At 36.3% G+C, this 10,383-nt stretch overlaps 1 protein-coding gene across 1 annotated transcript; it reads left to right on the top strand.

Annotated features, from left to right (window-relative positions):
• The first annotated feature begins 656 nt into the window (after positions 1-656).
• On the top strand, positions 657-5,058 carry LOC146897502 (cellular apoptosis susceptibility protein, putative / importin-alpha re-exporter). The gene is made up of 2 exons (XM_085739327.1): positions 657-3,613; positions 4,658-5,058. Exon 1 carries the CDS (start codon positions 704-706, stop codon positions 3,611-3,613), a length of 2,910 nt encoding a protein of 969 aa, XP_085595453.1. The 5' UTR covers positions 657-703; the 3' UTR covers positions 4,658-5,058.
• The last annotated feature ends 5,325 nt before the right edge of the window (positions 5,059-10,383 follow it).

The raw sequence follows: 10,383 nt of genomic DNA, 5'->3' as shown, positions 1-10,383 counted from the left end.
GACCTGTTATCCTTGTTGGGTACTAACACCAATTTTCACCGACGAAATTTTGGGGACCCTAAGGGTTTCATCCGATACTTGCCGAATGTGATATCAGACTCTTTTGATGCTTGGACCATGGAGGCTCCTCCCTGTGGGGATCACGTTTGTAATCCGCGTCGTTGCTCCTTCCTAATGTGTGAGTGTGTCCTTTGGTCGATCAAGGTTAGTCTCTCTGTTTCGTCTTTCGAGGCGCGAGCTTTGAATCTCCTCAAGGGGCTTGCTGGCCGAGAGAACATTTGCAGGCATTCTCAAGGGGTTGCTGGCAAACTCGGGGGCGAAGTGGTCACCGAGAAAATTATGTTTGTGTTAATTTATTGCTCAAAATATTTAATATTAATTTTTTCAATAAAATCTTACGATAAATAAAATATTTAACACGTGGCTTAAAAACACAAGTTAGCATTATCCGTATTTATTTTCTAAAAAAAAATTTAAAAAAAAAATAATAATAGCGTTCTTTTTACAACAAGCAAAATAATAGATTTAAACAAACGCTATTTCAAAACCCCCCCGAATTTTTATTTTCTCTTTACTTTCTTTCCCTCTCCAAAAACACACACACGCATATTTTCTGATCCGTTATATATTTCACACTCACTCCATTTTTCAAACCCAAACTTCTCTTTTCTTCTCAACACAAAACCCTAATCGCACATTCACCATGGAATGGAACCAACAAACTCTCCAATTCCTCTCCGAATGCTTCCTCCACACTCTCTCTCCTCTCCCTGAACCCCGCCGCCATGCCGAATCCTCTCTCTCCTCCGCCTCCTCCCAACCTAACTTCGCCCTCGCCGTCCTCCGTCTCGTCGCTGAACCCTCCATCTCCGATCAGATCCGTCAAGCCGCTGCCGTCAACTTCAAAAACCATCTCCGTCTCCGATGGTCCGCTGAAGATAACCCAATCCTCGATTCCGAGAAGGAACAAATCAAAACCCTAATCGTACCTCTCATGCTCTCCGCCACCAACAAAATCCAATCTCAGCTCTCCGAAGCCCTAGCCATCATCGGTAACCATGATTTCCCCAAATCATGGCCATCGCTTCTTCCGGAACTTGTTGCTAGTCTTCAAAAAGGTTCTCAGAGTTCCGATTACGCTTCAATCAATGGTATTCTCAGTACCGCGAATTCGATTTTTAAGAAATTTCGTTTTCAGTATAAAACTAATGATTTATTGCTTGATTTGAAGTATTGTTTGGATAATTTTACTGCTCCTTTGCTTGAGATTTTTCTCAAAACCGCGTCGTTGATTGACGCTGCGGCTGGACAGCAGCCGCCACCACCACCGGAAACTCTTAAACCGCTTTTCGAGTCACAGAAATTGTGTTGTAGGATATTTTTTTCACTGAATTTTCAAGAGTTGCCTGAGTTTTTTGAGGATCATATGAATGAATGGATGGGTGGGTTTAGGAAGTATTTGACTACCAGTTATCCTTCTCTTGAGGGGAGTGCTGATGGTCTTGCTCTTGTGGATGAGCTTAGGGCTGCGGTTTGTGAGAATATTAATCTTTATATGGAGAAGAATGAGGAGGAGTTTAAGGTTTTTTTGAATGATTTTGCACTTGCTGTGTGGACTTTGTTAGGGAATGTGTCGCAGTCGACTAGTCGTGACCAGCTTGCGGTTACGGCAATTAAGTTTTTGACGACGGTTAGTACGAGTGTTCATCATAGTTTGTTTGCGGCCGATGGGATTATACCGCAGATTTGTCAGGGGATTGTGATTCCGAATGTGAGGTTGAGGGAGGATGATGAGGAGTTGTTTGAGATGAATCATATTGAGTATATTAGGAGGGATATGGAAGGTAGTGATCTTGATACAAGGAGGAGGATTGCTTGTGAGTTGCTTAAGGGGATTGCTACGCGTTATGGAGATGCTGTTAGAAGCATTGTTTCTGCGCAAGTACAGAGTTTGTTAAGCTCCTTTAATGCAAACCCGGTGGCGAATTGGAAGGACAAGGATTGTGCGATATATTTGGTGGTCTCTCTTTCTACAAAGAAGGCTGCAACCGGTTATGTCTCCACAGATCTTGTTGATGTTCAAAGCTTTTTTGAATCTGTGATTGTCCCTGAGTTGCAAAAAGCAGATGTGAATGAGTATCCAATGCTTAAGGCAGGTGCACTCAAGTTCTTTACTATGTTCCGATCTCAAATATCAAAAGAAGTAGCATTGAGGTTTTTACCTGATTTGGTTCGTTTCCTTGCTGCGGAGTCAAATGTTGTTCATTCTTATGCTGCTAGCTGTATTGAGAAACTCTTAATAGTAAAGGACGAGGGTGGCAGGCTACGTTATGGTTCAGCAGATATCGCTCCAGTTTTCTCAATGCTGATGAACAATCTTTTCAGTGCCTTTAAGCTCCCAGAGTCTGAAGAGAATCAGTATGTTATGAAATGTATTATGAGGGTTCTTGGTGTTGCAGATATACAACTTGATGTTGCTCGAATTTGCATTGAGGGGTTGGGGTCAATTCTTTCTGAAGTTTGCAGAAATCCAAAAAACCCCACCTTCAACCATTATCTGTTTGAGTCAGTAGCCGGTCTTGTGAAGCGGGCTTCTGAGAGGGACCCAACTCTTGTGTCTGTTTTTGAAACAAGCCTTTTCCCTCGGCTTGAAATAATACTGTCCAATGATGTAACTGAATTTTTCCCATACGCATTTCAGTTACTTGCTCTGCTTGTTGAGTTAAACAGACCACCCATCCCACCAATCTACATGCAGATATTTGAGATTCTTTTGTCACCTGATTCTTGGAAAAGAAGCGCAAGTGTTCCTGCCCTGGTGCGTCTACTCCAGGCCTTCCTTCAAAAGGCACCAAATGAGATCAGCCAAGGGGATAGACTGACCAAAGTACTTGGCATATTTGACACGCTAATACAAGCATCAAGCACTTCTGATCAAGGATTTTACGTGCTTAACACAGTCATTGAAAGTCTTCAGTATGATGTTCTTACGCCTTATGTTTCTCACATTTGGGCTGCTATTTTTAGAGAGCTCCAGAGAAGGCGGACAGTAAAGCTCCTCAAGTCTCTCTTGATATTCAGTTCACTGTTTCTGGTTAAGCATGGTTCTGCAAATCTAGTTAATACTATGAATGCCGTCCAGCCTGATATATTTAGTGCGATTTTGACCCAGTTCTGGATTCCGAATCTTAAGCTGATTACTGGAACTATAGAGCTCAAACTGACTGCAGTTGCTTCAACCAGACTCATTTGTGAGTCTCCAGTACTTCTGGATCCTGCAGCTTCTGCATCCTGGGGTAAAATGGTGGACAGTATTGTGACACTTCTTTCTCGGCAAGAACAAGACAGGGTTGAGGAGGAGCCTGACATGCCAGATATTGCAGAAAATGTAGGTTATACTGCCACCTTCGTCCAACTTTACAATGCTGGAAGGAACCAAGAAGACCCCCTTCCAGATATTAATGATCCCCGGGAATTTTTTGTTTCTTCATTGGCCCAGCTTTGTGCACAGTTCCCTGGGAGGTTCCCTCAAGTCATCACTGCAAATGTTGATCCTGTGAATCAGACAGCGTTGCTTCAACTTTGCACCACTTACAACCGAGCATTAGTTTGAGTAAGTTGGTACTTGACTTATTTTCTTCTGTTTTGAATGTGCTTATTGGTTTTCTGTCCATGACTTTTCCTTAATCTACCCTTAATATATTTTGAGATACATAACATTGTCGAATTTTTTCAAACCAGTTGTTATTTTATTCTGCATTCATCTCAGTTCTTTTGGACTAAATACCAATCAAGCTTTATATATCGTTGACCCTTTTAGCTGTGGGTATTTTGGTTTTATGTTACTGTAGTAATATTTATCTGCTTTATTGGTAGCAACTAGCAAGGGATTACAGTTCATACAAAATTTATTCCCTTTTTTGTCTATTTATATCTGTGTTTGTTATGCTGCAATGTGATGCACTAAAATTTGCAAGAACGGATATTTCTCAGTCTGTCTCTTTTGTTCCTCTTGGTTTGATGGTATACTCATTTCCATGTTTCATTTTATATGGGGAGTCATCTAAAATATCTAAGATTTTGTTATTTGATTATTATGGATTTCTCATTGAACTTAAGGAATTTTTCTTGACCGTATCACTGCAGTCATGTATTCTCAATTCATTATTGCCCATCATTGACTTCCATAGTGTGAATTCATTTTGCGAAAATACACGAACTAGCCTGGATGTTTAGTATTTAAATTTAAATCTATTCTGTGCTTTTCTCATTCTTTTGTGTTTAACTTAATGCTCCATCAATCTTTATATAATTTCACCGGCTGCACAGTTGTTTCTCTGCTTCTAATAAATAGCTTGTATGTGTGATTAAGTTTTTTCTTGGTTGGAGGTGAGAAAGATAATAAACTGTTTGGTTTGTGAGAAAGAGGAAATAATGTTTTTTCATCTTTCTCCTTTTGTTTGGTGGGTAGTAAGTTAGAAGAGAGAAATTATCTTACTTTTAAAAAGACTTATATATGCTTCTGAAGGGTATGAATGAAAAATGCACAACTTACTCTCCTCTTCTCATGTTTGGAGTGAAAAAAAATCATGTTACTTTTAGGTCATGATTGAGTTAAACATGTGATTTTTAAACAGGCATTTATTTTAATTCTCAGGATCTGTGCTGGGATGGGATTGAGCATTACTGTCTGGTTCCTCAGCCTTTTGCAACATTTGAGTGGTTTATCATCCTCTGCCTACTGTCGAGTATACTTCTGTATTGCAACATAGAGATTTTAACAACAATTATCATCCAATTTTTGCCGGTGTCGTGATTTTATGGCGGTGATGAACCGAGATTTACTGTTATTCTCATTTTGAATTCTGTAGGCATGTGTTTGAAGTGCCATTTGGTCTATTGGGATTTTAGTGTAAATTTTTTTCATGGCCCCCTTTCCCCAATTTCCTGCATTTCCGCTTGTTGAGCATGCATGCCTTTGAGCAAATGGTAGTGATTGTCTTCTGTCAATTTTATGTGAACTTGCATATTTAAGTAAATGTCAGAAGGGTTTGTTAATAGTGATTCCATGTTTAATTTTTGTCAATTTTAAAAATATGGTTATTATTTGGGTGTTTTGCTTGCATGCTGTCCTTCACTTCAAAAAAAAATTCATTATTTCCTCAGTCAAATCCACATTTTTCTCAAAATTTGTTTTAATAAACAGTAGTGTATTTGGAGTGAAGAGCAGTGTGAAAAGCGATTAAACCTAAGTTCTCTTAAAAGTATTGCCTTTTTGTATATTAATTTTCATTTATTGCTAAAAAAACAAATTACAAAAGCAATACATTATGGGTTAGTCTCTAGAGAGTAGTGTTGGAAGTACACTAGGTTTAGTTTTCTGAATTATGGGTTTAGCATGTGCTGTAGCATGACATATTTGTCTCCTACTTTCATTGTTTTGAAGAGTTTAATAGTGAAATTCACACGTCATTGTATATTAATTAATTTAGCAACTTTTTTAACCAGGTGAAAGTCTATTTATCTCATACTTAACAGTCTATTTTATTTGTAAGACAACTTAAGACTTTCTCCAACATGGACATGTGAAGCAAGATGATTTGTTTGCATGTGAAATTGATGACTATTATTTTTCCAGCTTCTCCCGTGCCCTATTCGGATTCTAAAATCCAAAAAGTTGTAACGTGTTTTTTGAGGTTTTTATGGAGTGTTTTGTGTCGTTCGGATTCTATAATCCGAATTGTGCGTGAGAAATCAATAGGGTCGAAAAAGGAGCTGAAATTGATTCTCTGTCATAGCAAGCCAATTTAATCACCAAGTGCAAGACCCAATTTCAAACATTTTGTAATTTAACCTAGCCCCCTTAGTCTTGATCATGAGTATCCTTGAGATAAACCATACAATGTTTTTTAATTCGAATCTCCCGTCTTAGAATGACTCAAAGACGGGTAGCCTTCTTCCTCCCAGGTGAAAGGAACTTGACACTTGTATTTTTTGGCAAACATGTTATGGAACATATCTAGAACTAGTTTTACAAATCTACTCATAATTTGCACCATAGAAAGAAACCAAATTTTTTCTTCTTGTGCTTCAAGAGTCAAGACAGGGTTGTTGGTATGATCGGCAAGACCATCAAACATTTTGACACATTTATTTTGCCAAAATCTAGAACTGCTGAAGTCTTGGATTGTCCATGAATCCTTTGCTCCACTCAATTCCACAGTTTGATAATATTGGGCGAAATATGAGAGCTCTATGTGCTCACACCAACGTATAACATAGTAAGATCTCTGCACTCATTTTTTTCTCTTAGAACCTTCACCTAAAACTTGTCCATGTTACTTTTCTTAACAAACAAGTTAGTTGTTAGTAATGTTAAAAAGCTACGCTTGATTTTTCTTCCACACCCATCATTTTTAAAAATTGCTACTATCTGAATTTACACATCAAGACATGGAGCAAATACTTTTTTTCCCGGATTTACCCAACTAGGCGTGAGAAAAAGCTGCATCTTGGCTAAACCGAATTTGATAAATCGAGATCGGTGTGGTTTAAGGAAACAGTGGGGGTGTTTAAAAGTAGTTTTTCAACAGCTGGGGACATCCATCACCCTCACCCAATAAGTCCAAGCCCAAGATTTATTATAAATCTCATTTCATTAGAGAAATATGTTCCCACCCACCATGTTGCTTAAAACTGAGAAAAAAAAGTCTATCAGAATGTAGTTTTAGTGTTAAAAATAGGATCCCGGCAAAGATAGTATCCGATTGATGAGGGGTTTTTGGAGCGATACAGATTATTGGGCGTGCGCGGAGCCTCATTCATTTCATTATAAGAAGGGTTTTAAGACCAAGACCCTCAGGTTTTTAAACACATAGTTTACGACATACTGTGCGGTGTCGTGGGTGTGTAAAAAAATGTTGTTTTGAAGGTGTGTGTGAAAAAGATACTAAATTAGATTATACTAAATTGAATAAGACCGAAGTAAACAAGTTAGATCAGACCAGACTAAATCAAATTTGTTCCAGACTAAATCAAATTTGTTCATGCCTAAGGATCCATACCAAACTAAACTATAACTACATAGTATATAGCTATTCAATTTCTTTATAAAAATATTAATCACATAAATGCAAGCACGAAATCTTTTAGGAGATGAGTATTGAAAAGGGGTATATATTCTTACAAGTTACAATCATGTGAATGTGAGTCCAACAACTGCTTAGGGTTAAAAACAAATTGTTCTATTATTTTATCTATTTAATATTAGTGTCCATCCTTGTTGGATCCCTAGTAATTAAATATTAGTCATATATTGTTCTATTCGAAAATTGTTTTAGTTACATCTGTGCATAATTTTGCAACGTAATAAAAAAAGTGATATCAACATAAGTTGGATCTAGTTAAAGAGGTTAGACTCTCACAATATATTGAATCGAAACTCACATTTCCATTAGGAGAAAGACACATAATTAGTGGCAATGCTTCGAATAAAATTATCTTCAAAGTAGAGAGCATATGAAAAAAAAAATGCAAAGCCTTAAGAAATGAAAACGACTATTTATCAAGGAGATGTTATCGAGTTGATAATTTATTCATAAAAAATTGCTCGATACAAGTTTTATTCTAAAAAAACTCTTATTATTATGCAATAATTGAGTAATCTCGTTCTCTAAAATAAAACTTTTAAAAGGAAAAAGTAAAGAAAATGTCTATTTTTTAAAATCAACCCCACGTTTAGACATCTAATTCCCTAAAAAAATTAAGTAACATTTGTGGTCTTATTGAATTTAAAAACCACATACTTTCTCAAAAGACGACAATAATCAAACATCTTAGCCTTTGAACTGAAATATAATAAAATGTGTGCTTTTAAAAAAGTTTTATGAAGGTGAAGTTATCAAATGGAAAGGAAGAAATAATGGGCCCCAAAATTTCATTCTTAAAATTAATTAAGTTTTGCTAAGTGCTAATCCACCTACCCTCCCATGTAGCATGGGTGGAGTGCTCATATAATAACCCAATTTCCAAAAATTGTCTTAACATGTTTTTTAATTGAACCCTTACATCAAATGCACTAGAAACCAATGAAACAAACCTCAATTACCTCAAAAAAGAATAATAAAAAACTAAACTATGTAAAAAAGAAAGTGAAAGTAACTTAAAAAAAATGTGACCTAACCTAAGAATAAATGTGCTTATGTGGTGCTTCATCATGTGTGATTTTGTACGGTTTGAGGAAACAAAGAAACATAAACTGAATTGGTCTACACATGGGGTGTGCATTTAAGTCACTTGCCCCACAAAAACTGTACTAGTACTACTCCTAGCTAAAGGCAAGTCATAAGAAAATGGGAAAGGGTCAACTCTCTAACTCTCTCTAGAGTTATAAAGATGAGAGAGAAGGAAAAAGAGTTTCATAAATAACCCAATCCAAAGTAATGGTCGGAGGAATTTGACAAGATTCTACAAAGATACTAGCTTTATGCCAAAATTTTAAAACTAATCAATAGGGAATGGAATCATTTAGGTTAAGTCAAGTCATGTCATAGGACAACATTATATAGCTAATTAAACAAAAACAGTTGTTACCAAATGATCCAATATCTAATTTCTGATTAATATTGGAGGGATCCTATCCCTAATCTTAATGGAATCTAAAGATCGGCTGAATAAAATTATATGATGCTAGTATATGATAAGGTTAATATTTCTTTTGCTAGGAATGGTAAAAACTATTTGTACAATTATATTAATCAAAGCCATAAAAAATACTCCACATAGACATTAAATTAATAGAGAACATAGCTCTTAAGATGAAGCAAAGGTCATTTCATATCCTAATCATAAAAAATTGAAGCAATAGTTGGCAATTATAGTGGCACCCTACTAATTAATGTTCACACTATTAATTAAATTCCACTTCAATGGATATAGTACAATGTTGCTAAAAAAATGGATATAGTACTATGAAATTGTGTTGAGTGCATTAGAGAAGGGGTATGAGCCATAAGGTCTAGCCTTTCCCACCAATGCCACTACAATAATTTCCCCACAGAAAGTATCCCCAATGGTATTGGTCTGTCCTCAAGCACAGTCTGTGTCCTATGTTATTATTTTATCAAACATTGTGGAAGCATAAAATTAATTATTGACGATTTACATCAGTCATTGATAGAAAGAGAGACTTTCTTGAGGACATATAATGATTATAATTAATTATTTAACTTGAGCACTCTCAAGACTGTTCTTTGAGGCTGTCCATGAGGTTTTGTCAAAATTGATATATATATAGGGTTATGTTACAAGCCACCCTTTGGTGGTGTCTTTTATCAAGTCACACCTTAAGGTGTGATTTTCACTTTTTAGTTATAACTTTGATAAAAGACACCTTCCTAAAAGTAAGTTGGTGTCTTTTCGCAAATGCTCATAGAGTAACTTGATAAAAGACACCTTCATGAAAGGTGTCTTCTATCATAACTCATATATATATATATATATATATATATATATATATATATATATATATATATATATTATATTGGTATATATTCTTTTTAAAAAAATTAAAACAAGTATTAAATATACAATTTTGTTTATAAAATGTTACTTTTCTAAACCTGTTATACAAGCGTTTGTTATGAAAAATATATTGACAATTTATGAAGCAGAGTCAGGACAAGCTATAAGTCTTCCTAAATCTAAATGTTTATAGAACGGTTGTTATCAGGAAGTGCGAGCCTCCATCACGTAGATTCTCGGTGTGCGAGCGATATTAGGCACTGGTAAATATTTGGGGTTACTTTTTATGATTGGACGAAACAAGCAAGCTACTTTTGGCTACATCAATGATCAAGTATGACAAATAATCAACTCCTCGAGCAACAAGTGTTTGTCGAAGGTTGGGCAAGAAGTAATGATCAAATATGTATTTCAAGTTATACCGTCATATGCCATGAGTGTGTTCCTGCTTTCGAAAACATTGATATATACTATTGAAAATATGATGAATGGCTTCTGGAAAAGCTATCCATCTACAAGAATTATGGAGGCATGGATTTTAAGGACCTCTCATCTTTCAATGCCGCGATGCTAGGTAAGCAAGCTTAGAAACTTCGAACTGATGAAGATAGTCTTGTATCTCTTTTGTTTGAAACTTGTTATTTTCCACGGTCTGACCTCTTAGGGTGAAGATAGGAACAAGTCCCAGCTATGCATGGCGCAACATTTTCAATGCTCAAAATGTGATAGACGGTGCGTTGGTACAAGTACCTGCATAACATTGATGGACCACCCATGGCTACCAACACGGGATAGCATTTCGAAAAATCAAACAAGGGGAGCACAATTTTGTTACATTTCTATCAACAATTTGATTGACCA

Source organism: Medicago sativa, chromosome 8 (genome assembly GCF_051527215.1).
Source record: "Medicago sativa cultivar Bolivia chromosome 8, Bolivia_mono, whole genome shotgun sequence".
Taxonomy (NCBI): Eukaryota; Viridiplantae; Streptophyta; class Magnoliopsida; order Fabales; family Fabaceae; genus Medicago; species Medicago sativa.
This window is presented reverse-complemented; position numbering and strand designations above follow the sequence as displayed.

Bases quoted from the DNA above. Each gene is read 5' to 3' on its own strand.
- LOC146897502 (XM_085739327.1), top strand. From the start codon at position 704: ATGGAATGGAACCAACAAACTCTCCAATTCCTCTCCGAATGCTTCCTC.